Here is a 27,363-nt window from a genome sequence, read left to right as displayed (position 1 = left end):
CCGTCAACAGATGTGGTCCAGATGGTGGCTGAACAGGCTCTTTCCCTTCCATTGCTTGAAAGCAAGGAGGCAGAGGGTGAGCAAGAGACATCCAAGGAAGTTAAACCCCAACCAGATCCTCCAGGCAAGTTGGTGGTCCCCATAAGGAACCTGGAAAGCTATGACAGTGATTGGTTCAAGTGGGACTTGGTGGGTGAACAGGTGACGTAAACAGGACGGTCTACAGAACCCACTTATCCAATCCGTCTCCCATTCCAATTCCAAGAATCCCAACGGGAGGTCACTAGCCTGTCATGCAGTTGGCACCTCGGGGCCCTGGTTGCTGAGCCACCTGTGGCTAACGGCACCCTAAAGTCTGGGGCTGCTGCTAATGGTGGCTGTAAGGGTTTGTGGTGGTATTTTTCACTTTTATAAAAAAAAAATCCCTGCCTCCTATTAAACATATCACAAAATTCACTCTTGTTTATGTATGCTCAGGCAGTAATTTTATAGCAGAAGTAATTATTCTGGGGTATGTCAAAAACAGTGTCTGAAAATTGCTACCAACTCCCAACAGACTTGCCTATTTATCAGATGGTGAGGCCAGGTTCCCGCTAGCCAAGCACAGAAAAATCAGATTCTTTGCTTGTCTTCTGCCCTAATTCCTTCCTGAAACTCCCTGGATTATTCAGAAACACTTTGTCAGAAAACAGATGTTCAGTGCTTTTCAGCAACTAAGCGGTGGACTTCTGCAGCATCCTGTTTTTATGCATTTTATCTGCAGATGAATCACACTTACCACCTCCAACCACTGGGAACCAGACACTCTCAGCTGCACCTCCCACTTTACAGCCGACCGTGCAGTATGAGTTTCTTGTGGCCGCTGTGACAACTACCACACACTTGGTGCACTAAACCAACAAAAACGTATCCTCTCCCAGTCCTGGAGGCCTGAAGTCTGAAATCAGTTCCGCGGAGCCAAAATCAAGGTGTCAGCAGGGCCACGCTCCCTCCACAGGCTCTAAGGGAGAATCCATTCCTGGCCTCTTGTGGCTTCTGGGTGGCTGCCCGCCTTCCTTGGCTTGTGGCCACATCACTCCAATTTCTGCTTCTGTGGCCACATTACTTTCTCCTCTTCTGTGTCCAATCTCCCTCTGCCTCCCTCTTATAAGGACATGTGTGACTGCATTTAGGTCCCATCCAGATAATCCAGAATCATCTCACCATCTCAAAATCCTTAATTTAATCACACATGCAAAGATTCTTTTTCCATATAGGGTAACATTCTCAGGTTCCAGAGATTCAGACCTGGATACATTTAGGGACCATTATTCAGCTGAGCACAGGTTCTAAAGAAGGTTTTCTTCTGCCAGCTGAAATACTGCATTTCCCACTGAAATACTTCACTTCCCAGCACATTTCCCAGGGGTAACACAGTTACCCCTGGTGAAATGGCTCTCACTGTGTGGTACTTTTATTTTTAAACCTTTTATTTATTTTGTTAAAAAAATTTTTTTTATTTTTTGGCCATGCTTCGCTGCATGAGGGACCTTAGTTCCCCAACCAGGGATCGAACCTGCACCCCCTGCCATGAAAGCGGGGAGTCTTAACCACTGGACCGCCAGGGAAGTCCACTGCATGGTACTTTTGTGTGGTTTTTTTCGCTACCTGTTTCATGTATGTGTCAGAATTTATGTTCCTTAAGGGTAAGTTAACAGGACTCAGACCTCCTTGGTGACTTCAGTGTCGGTGGCCTGCGTTTGGGATGTGAGTGCGTTTTGCCCCTACGTCGCATTTATCTCACACCTGTCCAGAGTTCTGTAGTGACAACCACTAACAGCTATACACGCTTAACTCACTTAATCCTCACAACAGTCTGCGATGTAGGAACTACCATTGTCTCCATTTCTCAGAAGGGTAAACTGAGGCACAGAGAGATACGTAACTTGCTCCAGTGCGGAAGAGCTGAGGTTCAAATCCAGAGTTCCCAGGTAGAACTGTTATTCACACAGCCTCTCTACTAACGAGCAGCTCAGTTCACCCTCAAAACAACCTCTCAGGTAGGTCCTATCACTTTCCCATTTTACAGATGAGGAGACTGCAACACTCAGGCCAGTCAGAGCCTAAGCCCGTGTGCCCAGCCGCCATGCTTGGCTTGGTTATTGAAACACGGTGTAAGGCTTGCCTCTGACATCAGACAATCAGCTGGCAAAGTGGCTGCCTCCAACTGGACACAACAAAACATACTTCAGCACAATATTGAGCTAGAGGCAGGTACTAGCTTTTCAAGTACTTTGAAAAGTACTTTCAAAGACACACTATTTTGCAGTGAGAAAAAAAATGGGAGGTTTTTGGGTTATCAGATGAACAAGATAGACCGACAGGAGCTATTTTTCTGGGAAAACCGAGACGATCTAATAAAACGAGTTTAGGATTGTATTCCTTCGAGGCCTTGTTCAATCATTAGAAAGCAAGTAGGGAAAAAGAGAACATTGGTATAACCAGAGATCAAAGGGCCACGGGTAATGTGCAATTGAGTTACATAATATTGTACTCATAATTAAGAAATGCTGCTTTATGCCAAGCATGGAAACTTCCAGAAGAAAATAGTGGAAAGTACACGGGCTTTTGGGAATTGGATGGATCTCGTTAGAATCGCAAGTTTCCAGCTTGGTAACTATGAGACTTTGGACAAGTTACTCCCTGAGGCTCAACGAACTCATTCGTAAACTAGAGTTGAGGGCTTAAACACTTAGCACACACCAAGCCACTACATCATGACCAGCCCCGACTCAGCGCTCAGTAAACTGGAGCTCCTGTTACTGCAGTGCAGGCTGGGCTTCCAGCAAGCGCATGCACAGTTAGAGCTGCTTCTCATTTCCTTTTCACTCTTTGTGGCAAATTCTTGCTTTTTATCACTGGGTTGTAATCAGAGTAGACACATCTTAAGATGTGTCTTTTGATCAAAGGAAATTCTTTTCTCTGGCATTTCTTTTAAGACCGTCTGCGATAGGTTAGGGAATTAAGGATAAGAGGTCTCTTCTGGTGGTGTGGACAGCAAGGATGGAGAGTACAGCCTGGAACCTTTTGGGAGCAGCACTTGTATGAAATAAACAGTAGGTGAGGGCTTCCCTCGTGGCGCAGTGGTTGAGAGTCCACCTGCCGATGCAGGGGACGCGGGTTCGTGCCCCGGTCCGGGAGGATCCCACGTGCTGCGGAGCGGTTGGGCCCATGAGCCGTGGCCGCTGAGCCTGCGCATCCGGAGCCTGTGCTCTGCAATGGGAGAGGCCACAACGGTGAGAGGCCCGCGTACCGCAAAAAAGAAAAAAACAAAAAACAAAAAAAACAGTGGGTGATAAGGCCCAGCAGCCCTGCAGGTGTGGACACATCTTCTGGAAGACCCTTCGTGATGTTGGTGGCGCTGACTCCTTCGGAGAGGTTGGCTGAGGGCACATCTCAGGCACTTTGGTCCTCATCAGGACCAACAACCACATGCCCACTCCCTTCCTGTGGGCCAGGCTCCCCCTGAGGAGGCGGCGCGTTGGAAAATGTGCTGCCCTGGAAAAAGCCCAGAGGGAAATAGGTTAATGGAGCTGAATGCCCACCGGCTCAGGCCTTGACCACTCAAGGAAGGTCCAGGCTCAACTGAGTTGATCGAGCTGCGCCTGGCCAATCAGGGGACCGAGTTGCCCCACATCCCCGCAGGTGGTACACACTCCTTCCATTTGTGATTGTTTTACATGTACAGAACATTTTTATATACTTGACCTCATTCAGTTTAGACAACCACCCTGTACACAGGCAGGGCAGTGATCGTTAAGCTCGTTTTACAAATGAAGACAAAGTGGTAACTGACTCACCTGGAGGGATGCCCACCTGGAGGGATGCCCACCTGTAGTGGCAGGAGGGTCAGGACTAGAATCCACGTCTTCCTATCAGGAAGTCCTCACAGCCCTCTCTAGCTGGTTCTATGGGTCAGTTAGGATTAGGTCAGGCTATGAGTAGTGGAGACCTAACCAGAGAGATTTAAACAAAATAGAAGGTACCCTCCCATCCCCCACCAAAACAAGAAATGCTAAGGTGGCAGTTCAGGGCTAATATGATGGATCCACGATCATAAAGAACTCAGGGTCTTATCTTTTTCCTCTACTGTCCTAGACTTGGTTCCATCCTCAATGTCACCTCATAGTCCAAAATGGCTGCTGAAAAAGCCATTGCATTAGCATTCCAGGTAGCAGAGAAGGAGAAAAGGAGGAAGAAGGGCTCATCCCTTTTCTTTTAAGGGGCTTTCCAGGAAGTCTCACACTTAAACCTTCCACTTAAATCTCATTGGCCAGACTTAGTTGCAAGGGAAGCTGGGAAAAGTAGTCTTTATTTTGGGTGGTGATGTGGCCAGCTGAAAATCCCTGCTCCCCTTCCTTTGGGTGTTACCACTCATCCACTCACCAAATATTCGAGCACCTTCTATGTGCCTGTAACGTGTGGGCCAGACAGGGGCCCAAAGAAAGTAAGCTCAGGCCCTGGAGGCAGTCAGGTTGGTGGTGTGGAGTACCTCTCGGTCAGTGAGATTTTGGAGGTGTGGGGAGTGAGGGCTCAGAGTCCAGGGCCTGGCTGGGGAGTCAGGGGCAGAGCAGCAGGAAGAGGTGAAACTGGAGCCGAGGCCAGAGGAAGAGCAGGGACTTCATCACAGTGGGTAGAAGAAGAGGTCAAGTGTGCCCAGCTTACCCACTTCCCAGGGCACGGGGTATGTGAGTGCGTGCGCGCACGTGTGCGTGCAAGTGTGCGTGTGGTGGGCAGGGAGCAGTGTGAGTGGAATGAAAGGAAGAATGCAAGTGTGGAAGGGACAGGATGGAAAAAGAAAACAACATGTTGTATGAGAAGGAGTTTGGGCTATTCTAGAAGGAAAGGAAAGACCCTGAAGGGTGTGGTGCAGGACGATGGGTTAGGGTGGGGAAGCATAAGTTTTCCCACCAAGGAGTCCAGCTCCTGGTTCAAAACCCATGTGTGGTTTTCCAGGCCTGCCCGCAGGCAGTTACAAAGGTGTCACCCAGCAGGGCTCATGGGGGCAAAAGCCACCCTCCCCACAGCAGACTTGGTGACAGCCAGGGCCCTGCCGTCTCTGAAGGGAGCTGTAGTCCACGGCTCAGGCCCCTGACCTGGAGGGAGAGGGGAGAGGGGACTGCAGGCCCCAGGTCCTTGGGCTCTGCCCACTGCACCCAGCATCCCTCCCACGCTCAGAGTAGAAGGACGTGCCTCAAGCTAAAGGGGAAACCGAGGCCTTTACCCAGCACAGCTTCCCTGGGTATCCCCTCGCCCTGCATGTACCGGGGCCTTCAGTGCCCGGCCCCCAGATGCCATCCACCTCCAGCCCGGCCAGGTTCCCTTCCCTTTTCCTGTCGCATCTCCTTCAGCCTGTGATCATGCTCAAGCTTACTCCTTCTGGAAAAACCTTTCCCTCAACCCTGCCTTCCCCTAAGGCTACCAATGTCTCTGTCCCCACCTTTGAGGTGCACAGCAGGCGGCAAAGTTGGGAGAACTTCTTTTACAATTTTTAAACAATCAGCTCGCCGTGAAGTCCCTCCAAGTTTAATTCAATGGGGCTAATTGTGAATCTTTGAAAAGTACAATCAGTACAATAGAGAGTGTCCAAAACATCTGGAAACTCAAGGGAAATACTGAGCCAATTATTTGAAAACTAACCAGTTATTTGTAATGAACATATTGCTCAGACAAAAATTTGTTTCCTGACTTTGCAGACCACACACACACACACACACACACACACTTGAAATTAGGAGGCAAACGGCACTGTTTCTATTTCCTCATACCCTCCCCACTTCCCACAGCCTGGCCTCTGTCCTCATCGTGTCGTCTTGAAGACTTGATGACCCATGACTTGGAAGAACAAGAACGCCTGCCCACCTGCCCTGTCCTTGCACGGGAGTGAAAAGTACAGGTCCAGAGCTGAACTGCGAGATCCACATCCTGTCTCTGCCTCTTGCCAGCTGGGGAACCTTAGACAGAGAGGTTAACCTCTCTGTGCCTCGGCTTCCTTATTGTGAGACGGGGACGGTGACACATGTTGGGGGTAATAGATGTAAAGCAGGAGGAATAGTTAAGGGCTAAACAAGGATTCGCAGCTACGTTCTCTGCCCTGCTCCCCAGCCTACGGGCTCCAGATGTTCCTTCCCAGCCCGGCTTCTGGCTCATCTCCCTCTGCCCATCGTTTAAGGCTCCAAAGGAGATTCAAGGACCACCTCATCGGCAACCCCTTGGGGTTTTCAAATTTGTTCACAGATTCCTGGTCTCTCCCGCATGGCTTCTGATGCCGTGGGTCTGGGGCCTAGCCCAGGAATCTGCACTTTAAACAGCCTCTCGTGTGCGCTCACGTTTAAGAACCCAGCCTCAATCCTCTTTTCCCTCCAGACTCTCCATCACCCCTCGCTTCCCTCCAACAAGGACGAGACCTGTGGCATCTCAGCACAGCCGGGGATCTCAAGTCGGCAGTACCGTGCATGCGCAGGCCCGGCCCCTGCAGGAGGCTGGGAAGGTCGCATCCAGGCAGGTGTGCTTCCCTGAGATGAGAATTTGGTGACAGACGGGCAAGAGATGACCTTTTTTCAAACGCCCCAGATTTTTTGTTTGAAATATTCATTTCCTGAAATATATTATGTACGTCTCTGCCTCGTTAAGCAAAGTATATAAAGACAGTTTCACCTTTCCTTAATGTCATGATGGGTGTAGTTCCTGGTGTGGGCTTGGCGATCGTACAGACGAGTTCTCAGGCCTGGTCTGCTGCTCAAAGACCGTCTCTCTTGCTCTGAGGCATTTCTGCCGCCAACAGCCTTTCTTCATATCTGATTCTAGTATGTTGTAAGCTCAAAAGCCAAAAACGTGTTAGGAGCCCATCTAACAAGACGACATATGATCTGTGTGAGGGATCCTGGGGCTCTCTTGTGCATGGAGGACGCAGATTCCAGTTTACGTTCTTTGAAACATCTTTCAGCTGCCCAGGGACGGTGGTCTTATGGAATCGTTCTCAGTTATGGTCCCGAGAGAGGCTGGGTAGGTGCAGTCAGACGGGGTCCTGGGTGTGGGCTTTACCAATCACTCCATCCACCCACGTGTTCATGCATCCAACCACTTATTTAAAGTCAAGCTACAAATCTACTGACTTCATGTACACAGGGTTGGGAAAGTATCAATAAATCCAAATACAGTAAGTCCCCTACATACAAACCTTCAAGTTTCAAACTTTCAAAGATGCAAACGTGCATCTGGTTCCAGCAAGGAACCAGAACCTGAGCCATCAGCGTCAGGCGTGAGTGACATTGCAGCTTGCCCTCCGTCTCCTGTTGCTGACGACCGTTCAGCTCTACCGTCTCCCACCTCCTCTCCCTCCTCCAATCAGTAACTCTTCTTGCCTGTTCACTCGATGCCAGCCCCTGTATGCCAGCTGTTGTACTGTACTGCTGTACTCTTCAAGGTACTGTACTGTAAGATTAAAAATGTTTTCATGTTTGTTTTTTATGTATTATTTGCGCGAAAAGTATTATAAACCTATTACAGTACAGTACTATAGAGCCGATTGTGTTAGTTGGGTACCTAGGCTAACTTTGTTGGACGTACACATAAAATTGAACTTCCGAACGCACTCTCAGAACAGAACTCGATCGTATGTAGGGGACTTACTATAGTGATTATCTCCCCCTAGTGGAAGAAGAGAGTATCAGAAAGGTTAACTTAAACCCCAAAACACCGTTTACAGAAAACCCGTGGGTGCGGTCAATGGTTTATTCCTATCCTTAGATGATCTGCTACCGAATTTTCCAAGAAGACGGCCAGATGTTCCACCAATTCCAAAACTGAGTTCTAAATCCCAAAGCCTAGAAACACACCTGTGTTTAAAATAAACCTGAACCTCTACTAGATGGGCATAGGGTCTCCGTGGAAAGCCAAGGCCACTCTTCATCCCCTGCCCCGGGATTTACGAGGCACATAGCTGTAAGTTCATATGAGGAAAGGGTGCCCAGAGGTAGTGGGTGTGATGCCAGGCGTGCTGGGAGCCCATGACGCCCTCATCCTGCAGAGAGGTGAGGAAGCAGAGGCCGAGGCCCTAGCGCAGGAGCCTAGAGCAGGGTGGGGGGGTCACCCGCCAGGTGGCAGAGTGCGCCCTGACAAAGGCAGGAGGCTAGGCCATGGCCCAGGGTCAGTTCTGGACCTACCTGAGCAGGTCAGGGAAGTGAGGGTGCCAGGCTGCATCTCACCTCTGCTCTGGTCATCTGCTCCTGCCGCACAGGACCCAGGCCACCGCGAGGCTCCCAGGCAAAGGCCAGAGCAGCATCCTGCAGGGAGGCTGAGGTGCGAGCATGAGGGCAAGTCCCCTTCTATTTTGGGATTTGTAGCTTGTAGAGTCAGTGTCTCCTATATTCAAAACTTTGATTCTGTGTAAATTCTGTTTTCTAAATTGTGATTAGGAGCAGCCAGCAATCACAGTAAAACTTAAGAAAAATATAATTCCCTTTATTCCTCATGCTTAAAATTCCAAGTTCTGCCAACCTGGGCCAGGATGGCGTGGGGCAGGGGGGAGGTAGGGGGAGTATCTACTAACATGCCCTCGCGCAGATTTTCCACGTGGCTGCCTGCAACGAGACCAAACATTCCACCATATTTGTGGCTTTGGTTACTGTTGCCTCATTCCCCATCCTCTGTGGTATCTAGAGAGAAGTGAAAAAACAAGAACCTTTTAATAGAGACCTCAGTCGGTTAGGGGCTGAGTCAAAAGACTTATGGACCCCACTCCTCTCAAATATTACAGTCTGCTGAGCATGTCCCGCCCTTCATCTCTTATCAGCAAATCGGAACAAGCAGACTGGTGGGGAGAGGACAAAGCACACCTGGGATCCTCTTTCCTCCTCACAAACAGGCAATTCCTCCGGGACAGGAGGGTCTCATCCCGCACCCCTCCCTGCAGGGACCTCACGAGTCAGCAGAGGCACAATGCTCCTGGAGCAGCGAACAGCCCCTCCCCCCAACAATGAAAACACAAGAAAGAGCCAAAGTGCTCGGAGGAGAGAAAGAGGAGGAAAGGAGCGTAGGCACTAGGGCAGCAGGTTAGAGGGCTGGAGGGGTGGGTGAGGGACAGCAGGCTGATGCGACAGCTACGGCCCCGTCGTCTGTGGAGGTGCACCTGTGATCTGGTACCCACGGCTAGGAGATGCTAGAAATGCAAAATTCCCTCCTTTCACTACACAGAGGGGTGTGTGTGTGTGTGTGTGTGTGTGTGTGTGTGTGTGTGAGAGGGAGAGGGAGAGGGAGGGGGAGGGGGAGGGGGAGGGGAGGGGGAGGGAGGAGGAGAGAGAGACATACACCTACTTTGGTTTATTCCAAAGACCGGAGACACCCTTTTTACAAAGGTATTTTATTTTAGTAAACAAAATACTGGTTCTTTTAAAAGCACAGAAAAATTCACATCGTTTTAAGTTAGACTATAGGCTGGGAGTTTATCTTCTGACATACCATTCAATAATTAAATCTTTCATCTCAGCCGGAGTCCACTCAAGCTGACATTTAAATTACAAAATCTAGAAAGGAAGACCAAAGGGAGAAGCATGAAATGTCTCACAGAGTAAGAGGGATTGTTTTACTCGCTCAGCATCAACCTTTATGTTCAGCCATTTACACTTAAACAGAAACCACTGAAGCATATCTATTAAGGAATGAAGTTTTAGCATCACAATTTCATCTAAAAAAAAAAAATCCCTTTCGTTTAAAACAAGGCTCCAGGCCAAGCTTTGATAAGCTGCCAGCCTAGGACGGGGAAACGGGCTGCCCTGGTCAGTTCTAGGCTCAGCTGGACAAGCCATCCCTCCCAGTTCACTGACGGGCCTCTACTGACGTCTGTGGGAAGGAAGAAGCGTTTAGGGCCTCGCACCTCGTCTTTTCTTTCTCTTTGCGGTTAACACACAAAATGATGACTCTGTGGATTAGAAATCCAGTCAGCGTTTCAAGGGAAACTGCCTTCCCTCACCTTCTTCGATTCTGAAGTGCTCCCTCTTCCCCCTCTAGTGCCGACTCATGAATTTCAGTCAATAAAACATCTTTTTTTTTTTTTTTTTTTTTTTTTTTTTTTGCGGTATGCGGGCCTCTCACTGTTGTGGTCTTTCCCGTTGCGGAGCACAGGCTCCGGACGCGCAGGCTCAGCGGCCATGGCTCACCGGCCCAGCCGCTCCGTGGCATGTGGGATCTTCCCGGACCGGGGCACGAACCCGTGTCCCCTACATAGGCAGGCGGACTCTCAACCACTGTGCCACCAGGGAAGCCCCCAAAACATCTTTTTTTTAAAAAAAGGCAAGATTTCATAACAATAACTTCTTTGGCCTGGCAGGGCATCCAGCTCACTAAGGACCAGTGAGAGGACGGTCTCCTCCCCTGGGGTGAGAAACAGGAGCTGAGCGCTTCCCGCAGCTCCCTCCCTGAACTCGGCATTCAGGACCAGGACACAGTGTGACCGGGAGGGACACACTGGGGTTGAACGTTCAACCTGGGTTCAGTTCTGGTTCTGCTCTTCACCATGTACGGTGGGGGCTACTTTTCAATCTGAATGGACCACACAGGGCCGTCAGGATTGGTCAGTAACATCGCTGTATGTGAAACGCTCAGCAAAATGCTAGCCCAGAACAATCATTCAATACGTTATGACAATTATTACTCATAAGTATGCTTTTTAGCCTCAACAAGTCTACGAGTATTGTAAGGGAATTCACGTCTACAGAAGTCTGTCTCAGAGTGGACAGAAGTTTTGGAGGTCACCAACACAGTGGTTCCTACAGTGACCTGTTGCTGAGAAGACAGCACAAGAATCACCTAAAAAGTTTTCAAAAGAACAGATGCCAGACCCAACCACAGGCAGAATGGAATCTCTCTGAGGCTGGACCCTGGGAATCTGCATTTTAACAAGCACCCCAGGCAAATCCTGATCATTAGCCAGGTTTGGAAACCACTGATCTAGAACTCCCTGCTATCATATTTGAATCCTCTAATTTTTAGAGAAAAGCATAGAACTCAACCTGAGAAGTCATGAAACTGGGTGAGCACAACAGAATTTAGGAAACTGCTAATTGTCCTAAGTTCGATCTGTAAGTGGGTGTTTAATAACTTCCTGGTGCCTTAACTCAACAAACACATTCTGGGCACCCCCTGCGCTCTGGGACAGGCACTGGGCTACAACAATGAGGAAGACTTTGTGCCCAGTGAGGCGGTCATCGGGAAGGCCCTCTGGCCAGGGGACCGACCAGCAAAGGCCAAGGGGCACAAACGTCTATCGTGGTCAAGGAATGGCCTGCAGGAGCGTAGAGAGGGGCAGCAAAGGGGGCAAACGTGACCGGGGTGAGGATACACCGGGAAGGGATTTATATGCCATACCTAGGAGTCATTATCCTGAGGTTAGCAGGGCTTCTTAATCTTAGGTACACGCAGGGGTCTTAAATGTCCTGTGACCCCACTTCCTCCCCACCCCTGTCTGCAATTTTATGTACAATTTAGGTGTTTCTAGTATGTGAGCTTCTGCAGGGAGAAGGTCCACAACTGTCATGAAATTCTCAAGAGTCCTGTGACCCAAATCCTGTTAAGCACCATTGCTCCCAACGAGGGGGAACCTGCGCAGGCTGAGAGCAGAGGTGTGCCCTGCGGCTCACCAGCAGACGGGGCTTGAGGGTCAGGACCTGCAGCCCGCACCTTATACACAGCTGTTCTACCTCCTGTGACAGGTGGGGCTCCGCGCTCGCCCACAGCCTTCAGACTGAGGGATCCAGAATTCCCTGAACTATCACATGCAAGGACAGGCCCGCCCTAACCCCCTGTGCAGTCTGCATTTGCAAAGTCCCAGTACCTTTGATTTCCCTTTAGTTATCCTTCTTCTCTGACTGCTTCTTCTTTTCAGCTTCCAGTTTTTGCCGTTTTGCTTCCAATTTTTTCCTTTGGTATACTTTGGCTCCGGCAAACGCCAGGCAGAGAATTAATGTTTTCGCTGCCAAGATATACAGCAGCAGGGGCACGTGTTCAAGAACCTTAAAGAGGAAAGAAACGATCCTAGATGATCTATAATTGAGAAGGAAGGTTTCTCTCATGTTCCTTCATTCAACACACATTTCCTGTGCACCTATCATGCACCAGGCACTACACTAGATGCTAGAGCTTCACTGATGCAGGACAGACAAGGTCCCTGTCCCCGTGTCACTGACAGTCTAGTTTTAGGTGCCCTTCATCACTCCCTTGTTGCTGGCTTCACAGAGAGGACCACCAGTGGCCTGCAGATGTCATAACTCTGCTCCCTCACAACCTGACCTTGCACTCTGCCGATCACCTGGGCCCCTGCGTCTGAGGCAGCAGCTCGGTCCAGTGCGAGAAGCCGGAGCCAGGGGATCGGTCCCAGCCCAGCTCTGCCACTGACTGACCCACTGACAGACCGTGCAACCTGGGTCCGTCACTCGACTTTCCTGAGCTTCTGCCTCTTCACCTGCAAAGGGAGGCTGGACCAAACCTTCCTTCTGAATTCTCCACCCTTATAGGATGCTGTGATTTCCTCTTGGTTCCAGCTACTCATTAGCACTGGTATTTGAAGATAAAATAAATATAAAAATAAAATACAATAAAACTTAAAACTTAGCTACTTGTTTACTGTTCCTATAATTTCCTGTCGGAGGGAAGTTTTAACCCATTGGCTAGAATGAAGTCTGGGGAATAATTAGGGATTGGAATTACTCACTTTTTGCACTAGCAGGCTTTATTATGAAATTCTGTATATCACAAGTATCTCAAGGCAAATACTACACTAGTTTTGTAAACATGGTTAGTATGACCTGAGTGATAACTATGGGCTTTCTGTGTGATTAAAAATTCCTTCCCAAATAAAGTGAAAAGGTATGCCTTCGTCGAGAGATCATTATTCTAGAGGACGAGGTAGGATTTAGTCCAATGAAACCATTAGGTTAAATGCCAAACATCACTTATTATACGCAGCACGAGTATAATGAGACTCTGCGACGGACAGTGCATTAGTCCCTCCCTCCAATGGTTTAACTGAAGCTCATCTGAAACTAGTTAGTGAAACCTTTAGCTGAGAAGAGTATGCTCGCAGACGTGGAGGGCTAGAAAGGATTTTAAAGACGACTTGGTCTACACCTTGTTCTACCAACGAGGAGAGTAAAGCTCAGGGCAGTTGAGAGGCCCGTCCACGTTACACGGCTAATTCACGAGGAGGCCAGAGTTGGAACAGAACATTCCAACCCCTACGCCAGTTGTCCTTCCACTGATTCTTGATTTTAATGTAGTGGAATTAATGAAATCAACAAATTATGTCCCAAGAACACCCTGAGTAACTAGATAATGGTTTTCAACCACAAAATCATTTTAAGGTAAAGAATACGCACATCATATGCACTTCAGAACGCTCACTGGCCACAGTGTAAAAGACTAAAAATGTTACAACAGTGAGAGCTCTTATCCTGACGAGCAGAAGCAGCTCAGAATACTGATGTGGTGTCCAGGTCCTTCCTGCCTCAGACCTATGGCTAATCTCCCCGACCTCCCCCAGCAACCCTCTAACTCATCTACTTTCTTGAAGGTTCACATTTTAGGGACGAGGATTGGCTCTATGTTTACAAGCCAGCTGAGAAAGGAAAGGTTGCTAAATTGTACCTCCCTGGAGGCAAAGACCACCAGTTTGGAGAGATAAACTTCTTTTTACGTCCACTAGGACTTCCCGGGCTAACCGAACACTGGCTTGCTCTGGCAAAAGTTACCCTCTTCCAATTCTCTCAATCTCTATGGGAGAGCCTCTGGAGTCCTGTTATAACCAAGCCCCCATCACAGCCCATGGTTCCCGTGACCTAAACCCAAAACTTAGCTGTGGCAGTTACAGGAATGTACATCATTGCAACCAGAAGTTAGAAACCCATTGAAATGGAAACACAACAACAAATGGACCCAGGTAAGTGGTTTCAGTATTTACTTTCTTTTTAAAGGCTGTGGAGAGAAGGTGACAAGAGGCACAAGTTTCGGGACTGAGAAGGGGCAGGGCAGTGGCAGTGGAGGTCAAGGATACCACAAGGGCTAAAGTGAAAGGTTTCAGGGCCCCTGTTCCTGCAACACTCTTGGACAGTTTTGCTAAATCTTCAGTCGTGTTAAATCTCCTCCTCTGATTTCCTTCTAACAAACCCCTCACGTTAACTCCCCAAACCTGCAAATCTTCAAGGAAGTAAATGAGTAAAATATACCTGGGTGGATTAGATCTATAACAATTTTCTAAACAAAATCCCAATACCTGTGTCATGAGAATGACTGACTTTTTAAACACACTCTGTTGCTAAGGTACTAATACACAAGTAGGGCTGACTGTCGCTGATGGCCACAGGCCGACCGAGCTAGAAAGGGAAGCACAGGATTCACCGGGGCCTCCATAATCCTTCAACCTCCTGGGGGGTCACTGCAATCAGGGCAGGAGAGGCCATTCCTTTCTGACACTACTAGGAAGGGCGCCCCCCCTTTAAACATGAAGCAGCTCCCTGGTAGGCCTGGAGCTGTGTGTCTGCCCGAAGTTGGGAAGGTACGGGCAGATTTTGTTCCTGACACAGGAAAGGACTTCTTTTGGGACAAGCAGGATTGGCCTGGGTAGTCAAGTGGGTCGATGTCACTCCACAATTAAAAAGAAAACTTTCTCTGCACAGCGCCTCACCGGTACACATCAGAATCCCCTGGGAACTCACTAACCCCAGGCCTACGCAATCAGAAACTCTGGGCATGGGGCCACATCCGTATTTTAACCAGTCCTCATGGTGGTCGTGCTACACGCTGCGGCCTCGCGGCACCAAGCACACGGTCTGACCCTCGCTGGCTGACGTGGCCTCTGGTACCAGCTACCGCCTGTCGTCAGGCTCTGCAGAGGCTAAAAAGCCTTCCCTACATCTCACCCCACACTGCTCTCTGCTTCCCCTACCCCACACCCTCTTACTGCCTTGTCTTTCCTTCCCAGCCTTTCTACTGGCAGCGCTGGAACCCCAACACAGGCGAAACAAACGCTCCCGCATCTCCAAGCCCTGCCCAGAATGCTCACTCCGACTGCTGAATCTCAACCAGGCTCAGTCCCCAGAGCCCTCCCGCAGGGCCCCCCAAGCCCCATGGAGCTGGGGAAGGAGGGGGGTCTGTACTCTCCCGCCTCCCTGATCCCGCTTCCAGACCTTTCCACTTCTTGCGATGAAAGCCAGCGGCTGTTCTGAACAAGGAAATGCTTATGATAATTGAAAAAATACATACAATGAGTTTGAAAATACACACATTACACATATATGTGGAAAAAGCACGGGAAGAAAATACACCAAAATTGTTCATAGGAGCCATCTCTGGACAGTGAGACGATACATGATTTTGATTTGATTTGATCCTTTTCGAAGCATCTATTTTCGTGACTGCTCTCTTAGCCAACCTCCAACCTACCCCATTCCATCTCCTTCCGGGAGGTAACGTGACACTCCCCTTCCCTCTCCAAGACGTGCTGACTGTGCCCACAGCCCTCTGAATGCTTGCGGCTAACAGGAAACTCTCTGGTTGCCCTTGAGCTTCTGCTCCCACCAACTGCATCTAAGGTTTTACAGGGGTCAGTTGTGTTTATTCTGCAGCCTGTTTACTTAAGTAGCACTTGATGTGATAATAGATAATTTATTTAAACACGAGACTCATGAACTATGACTGTGTAAAGGAAAGGCTGTTTCCATGAACACTAAGTTGCATGCTTTGAAAGACTCAATTTGAACTGGAAAAAAATGCCACTGTTGGCAACACAAATGTAAAAGATTAGAGAAGCAGAGCATAAAAATCAGGAAAGATCGTGTATGCAGATTGCTTCAACAGATCTTAGTCATCCACTTTAAAGAAACCAAAGTGTGAAATTATAGGTGAAACTTCAAAGGCATGTTTTTTGCAAGAAAAGTGAGGCAGACCTGAGGGCAGTTGATGTTTTCTCAAAGAAAAGGCCTAGCCTTCCTCCAGAAGCCTGGCACATAAATGTACGTTTATCTGTCTTCATTTAAAATATTATGTACTATTATGATTCCTGCTTTAATCTACTTTTTTTCCTTCTTTTCTTGCTTCCTAATCAACCCATCCCTACAGAACTACTATTCTGAATTTTTACGAGCAGGAGAAGGAAAAACCCCAAGCCATCAATGTTTAATGGTATTCTTACCTTCCAGTTCATGCTGGGCCAACTGAGAGCTCCCTCCTGGTCAGTGCGGGCCACTCCACTCAGGCAAGTTGGAGAGGGGGCCGGAGCGGCAGGTCTCACTGTCCTGGTGGGGAAGAGAAGAAGCAGGTCAGCGTGGGCTTTCTAGAGCAGACCACCTTAGGCAGACTTCTCTTGCACGGAGAGAAGGCCCATGAACAAAGACGGCAAGCTCTGCAGAGAGGAGGGTAAGCGTCCCCAGCAAGGGGACCAGAGCCTGCTGGGAAGCAGAAGGCCTGGGTGAGGGTCGAGCTCTTGCTGAGCGGGAGGATGCCCTTAGCAGCTCTTCACTGGGGAAGGGAGCACAGCCAAGCGGAGGTGGCGGCGCTGCTCCTGAGGGGACGCAGGCTCCCATTCCATTCATCTGTAGACGGAGGAGCCCAGGTCCAGGATCTGTTCCTCCTCCCACGCCCTGCCTTGAACGAGAGCTGGTCTGTGGATGAGTGTCATTTTATTTCTCAGGTCCTCTGAGTGTTAATTCAGGTAATCTTGGCTTTTTAAAATATCTGGAGGGAAGGGAATCAGTGATGGGGAAAACAATATCCTAAGAAAGCCATTCAAATCGAGAATTCCCTCTAAGACGTGAGGGAGACCTAGGGGAAGGTGAGGCAGGAGGTGACAAGGCAGGGACACGGCTGGAGCACAGGATTTGCTCTGAGGCCTCCTGCGTCACTATTTTTAGAATACGACACATACCCCAAGAGTCAGAAGACTTGAGCTCTGGATGAAGAGCCTACACACTCTGGTAAGTGACTTCCCTCTGGGGGCCTCCGTCCCATCTGCAAGTGAAGATGGGGGTGTCAACTAGATGGGCTCTGGGGCCCCTACTTTTCTTGCAGTTTGGCGACTTTCAGCATAATAGTCACAGCTTCGCTTTACTGGGCCCGGCTGTGCTGAAGTGCACTACATGCGTTAACTCAGCTAGTCTTCACACCAGCCCCATGAGGTGCAGTTTACCGTCTACACCTTGGAGATGAGGAAACAAAGTTTCTGTGACACGTCCAGAGTCACGGTGGGGACTGAGATTCGAACACATCCAGTGCGGCTCCGGAGTCTTATCCTAATGCAGACAGAGAGCTTTGCTGTAAAAAATCATGCGGATGCTTCTCTTTAAATGTACTTACAATTAGAATCAAGAAAGCAGAAAATTTCACAGGCCTTTAGAATGGGGCTGATGAGATAAACTTCAGGGAAGATGGTTTTTAAAACTTTCACTTACAAAAAAAAAAAAAAACTTTCACTTACAAAAACATCTAAATAGAAAAAGTTCAGACCTCATTTACTCAAGGTCATAGTATGTTGAAAACAAGCTAGCAGTTGGCACAAGATAGCCAAGTTTTCCCTGTGACTTTTTCAAAGTCAGATAAGCTAACAACAGGAATTTACACCATAAATCTGTTTACATGCGATGACCATGACTGAAGGTGTGCATTATCTTCACGTATAAATGGCCTGTTTGTCTTTAAGTAGCAGCAGATTCTGCCCTGCACTGGAGAAATATTTCCTACCAGGTTATAACCTGTTGCTGGAATTTTCACTTTGAATAATCTCTAATAATCTCAGGAATCAGCCATGTTGTAAATTAAAATGTTTAAGGTTGTGCAAATTTTATCTTTACAACGCCTGCTTTTACTGAGTTGTCTGCAGATATAAGTAGACACGTTTGGCTGTTCCCCACACATTTTCTGAGCCCAAATTACATACTCAGTGAATTGAAGTAGGGAAGATATTAATTCCCAAGGTCAAGGACCACGAGTAGGTCCAAAAAGGTTATGGGGGAAATAAAAAGAACGCCCAGGGGTCTGGCCCTCTGGTAAACATGTACTATGTTTACTCGCGGTGTGACCTTGGATGAGTCACTGGGCCTCTAAGCCTCAGCTCCCTTGTCTGTAAATTCTCCTTCAAAGACTGGATCATGAACACTAAGCACCATGTTCCGCACATGAAAAGCACTGAACAAATTATCAACCATAACTGTTCTGATAAATACCTCTTTCCACTAATGGACATGTCAAGCTGCAGGACACAAGCAAGTGGCATCCAGGGCAACGTGTGACAGCAGGGTATAAAGCACCACCACTGGGCAAGCAGGAGAAATGGACTCTATTCTTGGTGGCACCAGTGCCAAGGCATGTGACCTGGGGCAAGCCATTAGCCTCTCTAAACCAAAGTGTTATCATTTTAAAAACCAGAACCCGAAGAACAACGCTGCAACACTGAAATGCCTAAGTCACCACTCTCTTTGATATCACAGAATCTGACTAAAAATATACTGGCAGCTGCCTCAACATCATATCTAGAGTGATAAAATTCAATCTCTTTAGGAAAGAAACATATTTAAAGTCCATCTGCAAAGCAGTGGAAGGGGTGCATTGAGGGTGGGAGATGAGAGGGCAAATCAATCAAACTCATCCCCACCCACTGCCTCCAAATGATAACTTTTCTCCATCTCCCTTAAATTACAGGCTCCAACTCAGCCACTTTTGTAGCACCCTGCAGGACTTCAGCAAATAAGAACAACTGAGAAAGCTAAAAATATCATCAGGCTATTTGCTCTGCTGCCATATGTACACCTGGTGCAATATTAGAACCAGGAGGCAGCTGGCATCTGAGGGCTGAACTGCAAAAGCCAACAAGACCGGGACAATTTTGAGAGGCATAAAATCTGTGAAGTGCAGGATGTTTTAAGCTTCCCCTGGAACTATCCACCGTCTTAGCTTAAAACCCAAAAATAACAATGGCTTAGGAAGAAATAGTTCTCTTTCCTTCACTGCAAAAATATCCTGATTTCTCCTTTGCCAGATTTCTCCTAAAAAACAGAAGAGCCAGTGGCTTATTCTGATTAGGCCAATTACAGCAATATGGACAATGTGTAGTCCACAATTTTCTTCTTGGCACACCTAACACACCCAAGGGTCGGTCTGTCTCTGGGTGTCTCATTCCAGCCACTCATTAGGCTGTGTCCTTAGTTTGAATTGTCCGAAGCTGTTCTCATTCCCTGTCTCTACCGTTTTCACCCCAACACTTCACCCAGTCATCTGAAGTAGAGGTAGGTGCGGGGAGGAGAGGGTTCCAGTTGAACCTTGGGTATCACTTGGTCGACCTCTGAGCCCCACGCCCGGGTCAGCCGGGGTTCCCAGGGCGACGGGCTGAGCCTCGGCTCCTCCGTAGCCGGAGGGCCGGGCCAGGGTCCGCTACAGCCGCGATACCTGGGAGCAACGCCTGCTCCGCTCAGACCCGAGGATGAGGACCAAGGGCGACCACTGCTTCCCCGCCCCCCCCATTCTACAGAACATTCCAGGGCATTCGCTCGCCCCCAAATCTCTCTGGCGGGAACCACCTCTGGGTCCCCCCCTCGGCCTGCGTGCCAGCCTCAACACGCCGCCCCCGGCGCCGGATCCGCCGATCTCGCGGCGCCTGGACAACCTAGCCAGGCAGGACGCTCTGCGGGGGGAAGGGGGGGAACGTGACCGCTGTCAACCCCGCGGTCCCCGGGGGCCCGCTGGAGAGCGTCCTGCGGAGAAAATGCAAAAGCGGGGCGGGCCGCCGAACTCCACAGCGCCCCCAAAGAGCTGCCGGGTCTCGGGTCAGGATTCGGCAGACACGGACGCCATCCACTTACAACTCCAGGCCACGGAAGATCCAGCTCGCCGCCAGAACACGAACCACGACTCCCACAATGCCGCGAGAAAACTACATGTCCCAAAATGCACCGCTCCGCGCGCCGGCGCAGTGGGCTCCGGCCACCTCGGAGTGTGCGCCGCTGCTCGCGCCGGCGCAGTGGGCCCGGGCCGCCTGGGTGGGTGCGCCGCTCGTCGCGCATGCGTTTTGGGCCGGACGGCCTTCGTCGGGCCGTGACGTGGGTCACCTGGCGGAATCGGCCTGGACCCGGGCAGGTTCTCGTTATGAACTTACCTGAGCTGGAAGACGGCGGTCGGAGGGCGGGCGTCGAGGGGGCTCCTGCCGCTCAGCCGTCTCGCATCCCTGGACGCTCCTCGCTGTGTGCGACTGAGGGCACGTGGCTCCCCAGAAGTTTCCAAATTTAGCGTTCATGTTCTCTGTCCAAAATGCGTGTGTTTTCCCTTGGGAGCAGTAGGGTGCCCGGTACTAGGTTCCCAGATTCCTTCATTCAACAAGCGCTTAGAAAACCGGAGCGGAGTTTGAGTCCACTCAGTCCCTGCGGCACGGGAGGGCGCAGACTGGCCACCCCCACCGCACCCACCCACCCAGTTCAAGGATAACGAGAGGGAGTTTCACAGACTTCTTACTACGTGCTTGGCTCGCCATTTTTTGGTTGAGGAAACTGAGGCAAGGGAAGATGATGTGGCCGGCGCAAGACAACGTGTGAATTAGAGTGGCAAAATCTAGATTTGAACCCAGGCAGGCTAACTCCGAACCCCATTGGGACATCTTGGTGGTGGTGAAGAACGAAATGTTAGGGAGTGCAGAGGAAAGGACAAACTGGAGGATTGGGGAGAGGGGGGTTAGTTCTGTCAACAAGTGAAGTTTTCCTGGAGAAAGTAACTAAAATAGCTTTGTTCTAAGCACTTTGTGGCAATTTTCTAATTGAAGTCTCCTAACAGGCCTATAAAGGACATAATATGACTGTAACCACTTCACAGATGAGGAAATGGAGACACAAACTGATTAAATTGGCCAGGGATCGGGCTTCCCTGGTGGCGCAGTGGTTGAGAGTCCGCCTGCCGATGCAGGGGACACGGGTTCGTGCCCTGGTCCGGGAAGATCCCACATGCCGCGGAGCGGCTGGACCCATGACCCATGGCCGCTGAGCCTGCGCGTCCGGAGCCTGTGCTCCGCAGCGGGAGAGGCCACAACAGTGAGAGGCCCGCGTACCGGAAAAAAAATTGTCCAGGGTTTTAAAACCAGCAAGCTCCAGAGCTGGGGTCTGACTATGGGTAATCTGGAGCTAGGCTCTCTCAGGGCAGCCACTATAGTCCATAGGTTCCTTTTCAAATCGCTTCTGATCTATGCTGTAAGAAGTAAATGGGGCTCAGGTCATTTGGAGCCAGTAGACCAAGCAGAAGGAACTCTAAAAGCAAACGGGGTGGAAAAGAAAACTAGCAAGTTGTTTGAACTGGAATTTGCAGTTGCCAGGTTGAAAGTGGCAAGCCTGGGTTTGGTGGATATTGATGCTGGAGTGACAAACGGGGGCAAGTGGCAGCAACTGTATACCCAGAATGCTCGTAAACATTGGGCATTTCTCCCATTCCCCAAAAGTAAAGTTGATACTGATAACCATCTATGTTGGCCCCATATACTTTAGTGATGATAATAAAACATACTTAATTAGGAAAACCTAGGTTTTCCCCCCTTAATGTTTCCTTGTGTCAAAGATAAAGCTGGACACCAGTTCAAGTGTTAAGGATAGACTTTATTAAGCAACTATTGCAATAGGGGAGAGAGGCCAGCATGAACTGAACTCAGCTTTGTCTTGCCAGAGGTAACTGGGCATTTTAAAAGGGGAAGGAGGGATTGGGGCCGCAGGCACTTGAGCAGAGTCAGGGAAGTGGAAATTTACAAAAAGCAGAGGGGATTGGTCAACTGACCTGGGTTTGTTAACAGAGGCTTATCTGGAGGAGAAACAAAGTTCCATCTTTATGACTGTCCGCAGTGGTGCATGTTAGAGCAACGTGCCCACAGGTTGGGGAGAGTTATTCCTTGAATGTTGGCACCTCAAAGAGACAAGACAGTTCTGAGTGGTAAGGATTTACACCTCAAAGGGGGAGACAAAGGATTTATAATTGTAAGATTTCTAAACTAGCTGCCCTAGGAGGGATTCAGGGGGCTGATTTGCCTACCATCAGGTTTTGGCTGGCACAAAAAGTAAATTGAGTTTTCTTAGGCAAGCACTTGAAAGCGGGCTGGGGTCCCCTTAGGGACGCAACCTAGAGCTGTTAGAAACTATGGTAGTGTTAGTTCAGATGTGGGGAGGTGGATGATATCTTTTTTGCCAAGAATGTGCAGTGTTTATAGGGCAAGAGGTCTAGTCAAGAAGAAGGCTCAGAGGAGCCTGACCAGAGTTTGGTCAAAGACATAGTCATTGTCAGATGGTAGAAACCCTGGATTCCTGTCTGGATCCAGACCCAAGGCTGAGATTTTGTAGCCTGGGTTGCTGCTCTGGGCACACTGGTGAGAATGTTCCGTGTGGTACAGCATTTCTGGGTTTCTGATCTAAGGAGGGAAACCACTCTTGCCATATCTGCTCTTGGAACGTGAATGGCTTTCTCCAAAACTGTATTTAACACTTCTGTTAGCATAATTGCATCTTTGTTATTAGGAAACAGACCTTGTATATATCTCAGTCTAAAGACACAAAGCTTGTAATCTATATAAGACGTTGAAGAAGGACTCCTGTTTTGAATTTTGTCTTAGTGCCCTGAGACTTGAGGCTCTGCTCACGATTGCTCTGCTTGGCTGAGTAGATGGGAAGCTGGAGGAAGAGAAGAGTGTAAGGGGGCGTGAAGCTTCCTGAAGTTACAGCCCGTAAGTCCGTCTTGCCATTGGCTTTCTCCTCTCAGCTACTCTCTAGACCTTAACCCGACGTAGGCGGGGCCTCTGTCCCAGCTCTAGCTCTGCCCCCTTTGTGTTGCTCTCTGTTATAACGTTGTCACATTATATCGTTTTGATGTTCACGTGTCTGACTCCGCCTCAACTGAGTGAGTTCCTGCAGCTCTGGGAGTCCTGTTCATCTCTATACTCCTGGGGTCTAGGCCAGTGACCCAAGTAGATAGATATTAAATGACGCTTGATTGAATTGATGAGTGAAGTCGCCTAATCTGTGGACTGGAGATTCCTGTCTACAAATGAATGGATTCTCCCCTAGAAGCTCTAGAAGAACACAGCCCATTGAGTCCCAGTTCAGACCTCTGACCTCCAGAAGTGTAGGAGAATATATCTCTTTGTTTTAAGCTGGTACATTGGTGGTAATTTGTTACAGCAGCGGTAAGAATCTAATACAGGATAATGAACCAGCATGGTGCCGACCTTCGGTTCCAGACCCGCTCATAAGGGTCCTGAGATAACCCATGAACCCTTGGTGTGCCTGCTCTTTGAACATGCACTTTCTTGTAAATTACCCCTTACAGCCATGGTTGCTTCAAGACTAATGTTGACACAACTGTTTCCATTAGCAAATAACTTCCAAAACAGGAAGCACAGAGGCTATTTTCTTAAGGAGTATGTTTTGACAGTCTTTGGCCAACTCTTGACTAGGCTTATTTATTTATTTGTTTGTTTGCTTGTTTTTTCCTGTGCCTAATTTTCTGGTATTAAAGCACCCAGACTCTCTAGACATCTGGAAAGAAAAAAAAAAAAAAAAAAGAATACTATGATCTCCAAGGTGTCTTCCAGCCCTGACATTCTGTGATATTGTGAACCTCAAGCTTCAAAATACTAAGCAGTTAACAGTCTAGCTCTTCAACAGACAGCAACAATTCAGCCACTTTCAGTATGTAAGTGACAACAAGTTTCTTGAAACTAAGTGGAAATAAGTAACTGTAAATAGGGAAAGTAAACTGAGTGAAAAGAGTTGTTTATAAAGCCGTGTTACAATGTTTTATTACTTTTTCTATAATAACAAGGACTTTTAAAAGTTTTCTGTGAAATTTTAAATGTTAATTAAAAGGTATGTTTCTGTTGCACCAGGTAGTTCTTAAAGATTCTATTTCTCTGGTGTGGACTCTTTGCCCTTGTGAAATGTTTGTTCTGTCTTCAGACTTCCAAATAAGCTCAATGCTAGGGAAACAAGACACATAAAGGAACCCCGTGGTTCTATTCATTCATCACTTCAGACTCTACATTCATGAGTTAATAAATAAATGCTCCTACATCAATCCAGTGAGCAAGTGACAGATTTTTGAACCTCAGCTTCTGGGTACTACACCTGGTTATTTATAAATTGATTTAGTCACAAACAAAATGTTTCATGCGGAAGAAGATTCAATGATTTGTTAATCTCTCCTTTCTACCCCACTGCCACTGCCCAGGCATGTTACTTCCAATCTGGCTTTATTTTCACTATTGACATTGATTAAAATGACATTGACATTGCACGGAAAGGAAGAGAGGTCTTCAGCATAAATTACTTCTCCAATGAGCAAGCATAAATCACTGAGATTGCAGTGTCCCCTGTCTTAGTTGACCAGCCACCTGATCTCCATGAAAATTCTCAACAGAGAGCGAGGAACTTAGTGTCTTCTAAGCATGGCAACTTGGATTGGCTCCATGACACTGGCGTCTCTTCATATTTGCATATCAGACGTTGGCTGTATGCCTCTCTCGCTAATCAAGGAGATATTCTGAGCCCCGCTGCACCAGTGTTCTCGTGGATGGTGGCCCTTGATTCTCCCAGGTTCACAATTTGACTTTTGTACTTGTCTTGCCAGTCCTCCACAATGTACTGGTGGTACGGGTCATTGGAGTGTTCTCGTCTCTTGGATTTCACGGTGCTCACCAGGATGGCTACAATGATGAAAGAGAACATTCCGATCATAACCATAAGGTACAAGATGACATAGTAGAAGTTCTCAGCATCGACCTTGGCTTGCAGGGCCTCTTGTGCAGCTGTTGTGTTCCTGCGCCAGTTGTCCATGTAAGTCACAAAAATCCTTTTGAAGACATATTCCAGTGTCTGTGTCAGGTTGGATGAAGTAGGCATATTTCCCTCCTGCTGCAATTTAAAGAATAAAAAATATGAACAAGCTTAAGAAAATGAATTCTTTCTGCATTTGGCTACCTTAAGGGATGGCGCGAGGGGCATGCAAGGGGGGGAAGTAATATTATTTCTTCTTTACCTGGCTGGTGACTGAGTGAGTGCATACTTTGTTATTCTTTACATTTTCTTTAAATTTTTCCCTCTGCTACCTCCTCACCCTTTGGGGCCCAGCTTAACTTGATGCATTGTTTGCATTCATGCTATCTTACAATAAAAGTTTAATGGAGTACATAAAACTATATGTATTACGATCCCAGTTTAAATATGTGAATAAATATACATGCAGATGAAAATGGAAAAAAGACTGGATAAATAAATAGTTCAAAGTGTTAATAGTGGATGGTAGGGAAGCAGGCGACACGGGTTCGTGCCCCAGTCCGGGAAGATCCCACATGCCGCGGAGCGGCTGGGCCCATGACCCATGGCCGCTGAGCCTGCGCGTCCGGAGCCTGTGCTCCACAATGGGAGAGGCCACAACAGTGAGAGGCCCACGTACCGCAAAAAAAAAAAAAAATAGTGGATGGTATACTCACAGATTTTTTTTCCTTATATTTTTCTTCTGTTCAAAATTTTCATCAATAATCTTGCATTCATTACTTTGTTTCTAAATAGGTCGGTCACCTCACAATGGCTAGCACAATGCCTTGTTCATAACAGATACTCAACAGACATCGGCTGAAGGCAACAATGACTGATGTATGTTCTGTGTTTTCAGAGACTTATGGGTCAGAAGCTTGCAAGGGGCATTGACAGACTTTGCAATCCGCTCCACCTCCTATGTCTAGGCAGTGCTTTTTCCAGTTATACCAAAGAGATGAGTATGTGCCTCCATATTTGAAAGAAGTACTTTAGGCAAGTGATAAAAAGGAACAACCTGAGAGATCATTGGTATTTCTCAACTCCCACTCTCTTCTCCATCCTCACTTTCACTGCCCAGCCACCAGCATCTCTCACCTGGCTGATACAATGCAATGCAATACAACCCTCCCCAAAACTACCTCCCCAGGGTCACATCTGCCCCTCTCTGCCCTGCACAGCAGTCGGTGTGCTCTTTTTAAGAGAGAAATGGGAGCACATCATTCCCCTGTTTTTAAAATGATGCAGTACCTTCCTGTTCACAAAATAAAATCCTCATTCTTTAACGGGTTTACCTGGCCTGGCCTGGCTGGCCCCTGACCACCTCCCCAGTTTACTCTCCGCTCGTGGCAACTGGTCTTCCTGGCCTGCCTTCCTCCACATCAGTAAACCTTCTCCTGCTTCAGGACATTTGCACATTCTGTTCCCTCAACCTGGAATACTTTTCCCCTTCTCTTCCCTCTGCTACCTCCTCACCCTTTGGGGCCCAGCTTAACTGTCACTTCTGAGAAAAGTACCCCGGCCCTGCTCTCAAACCCCACCCCCATCATCACTTTCCTCCAATAGCATCTTATGACTTTCCTTCAAAGCACTCTTCCCAACACGTGGTGCTTCTGTGTATATGTCGCTGTGTGTGTGTGATGATTGGCTTATGGCCTCCCCTTTCCCACTCGACCATGATGTCTGCGAGGGCAGGGCTCACATCGCCTCTGCCTACCTTGGTTTAGTGAATGTTGGCACTAAACCAACTACACTGGCACACAGTAGGCACACGATGGATGTCTGATGAGCAAATGAATGTGCCGGGAGCACGCTGGCATCGGAAGTGCAGCGACGACGAGTATGAGAATTCTGCCTGAGGAAGCTCGGTGTAGTGGGAGAGATGCAAACAAACAACCATGCAAGGTGCAGAGAGTTGTCACAGGTGTGAACAGAGCGGGTTGAAAAGTAACTTAACAAATAGGTAAGATTGCCCCAAAGTACTCACCAAGCATATTTTCCAGGTAATGTGACAGAGGCACGCTTTCTCCCCCTTAAAATAACACAGTTCACTGTGAAAGAGTATAGCTAAACCGGCTTTAATCCGAGTCAAGACTTCACCACTGGCTCCTTAACCCTTGAAGAGCCCAGGTCTACTCATCTGGGGGGAGCTCACACTTGTTTCATCCATCCAAAAAATTCCATCCCACCCCCCGCTTCCCGTGGTCGGATCACTTCACCTACCAGTGCCCTCACCCTCTGTTTCTGCCAACCCTTTCCCACAGCTTCATCCAATAAAGAAAACTGTGATTTTCCCAGCTTATATATCCCCCTGCTGCACCCTCTGGAGAGAATTCAGTTTCCTTCTGTGAAGCCAAATTGAAGAATGGGTAGAACACAGAGACAACTAAAAAACCAAACAAAGAATGAAAACAAACAAGAATCCCAGAGGAGCTAAGTGTACAAAAGCAAAGACTGGTGGGTGACGAGGGAAGTTCGGTCTGGTGGAAGGCCCCAAGGGACTGTGGAGTACGAGGCA

The 27,363-nt window shown here is 48.4% G+C and overlaps 2 protein-coding genes across 7 annotated transcripts; both read right to left on the bottom strand.

The window, feature by feature from the left end:
- Positions 1 to 8,486: 8,486 nt before the first annotated feature.
- Positions 8,487 to 19,988, bottom strand: SMIM11 (small integral membrane protein 11). Of its 6 annotated transcripts, none has more exons than XR_009540813.1 (5): positions 19,878 to 19,988; positions 16,220 to 16,322; positions 11,870 to 12,047; positions 9,499 to 9,563; positions 8,487 to 8,696 (listed from the first exon to the last, which is right to left on the bottom strand). XR_009540813.1 is itself a non-coding variant. In XM_060150893.1 (5 exons), the coding sequence occupies exons 3-4, from the start codon at positions 16,229 to 16,231 to the stop codon at positions 11,883 to 11,885; spliced, it is 177 nt and encodes a 58-aa protein (XP_060006876.1). In that variant the 5' UTR covers positions 16,232 to 16,322; positions 16,952 to 17,034; positions 19,878 to 19,938; the 3' UTR covers positions 9,385 to 9,563; positions 11,870 to 11,882. The 6 variants fall into 6 exon arrangements, 5 of the variants coding, with proteins under 5 accessions (XP_060006878.1, XP_060006876.1, XP_060006875.1 ...); XM_060150893.1 differs by lacking the exon at positions 8,487 to 8,696 and adding an exon at positions 16,952 to 17,034 and having other exon boundaries at positions 9,385 to 9,563; positions 19,878 to 19,938; XM_060150895.1 differs by lacking the exon at positions 9,499 to 9,563.
- Positions 19,989 to 24,487: 4,499 nt separating this feature from the next.
- On the bottom strand, positions 24,488 to 24,932 carry KCNE2 (potassium voltage-gated channel subfamily E regulatory subunit 2). Its single transcript, XM_060149450.1, has one exon. It carries the CDS (start codon positions 24,930 to 24,932, stop codon positions 24,561 to 24,563), a length of 372 nt encoding a protein of 123 aa, XP_060005433.1. The 3' UTR covers positions 24,488 to 24,560.
- Between the last annotated feature and the right edge of the window lie 2,431 nt (positions 24,933 to 27,363).

Source organism: Lagenorhynchus albirostris, chromosome 5, assembly GCF_949774975.1.
Source record: "Lagenorhynchus albirostris chromosome 5, mLagAlb1.1, whole genome shotgun sequence".
Lineage (NCBI taxonomy): Eukaryota > Metazoa > Chordata > Mammalia > Artiodactyla > Delphinidae > Lagenorhynchus > Lagenorhynchus albirostris.
This window is presented reverse-complemented; position numbering and strand designations above follow the sequence as displayed.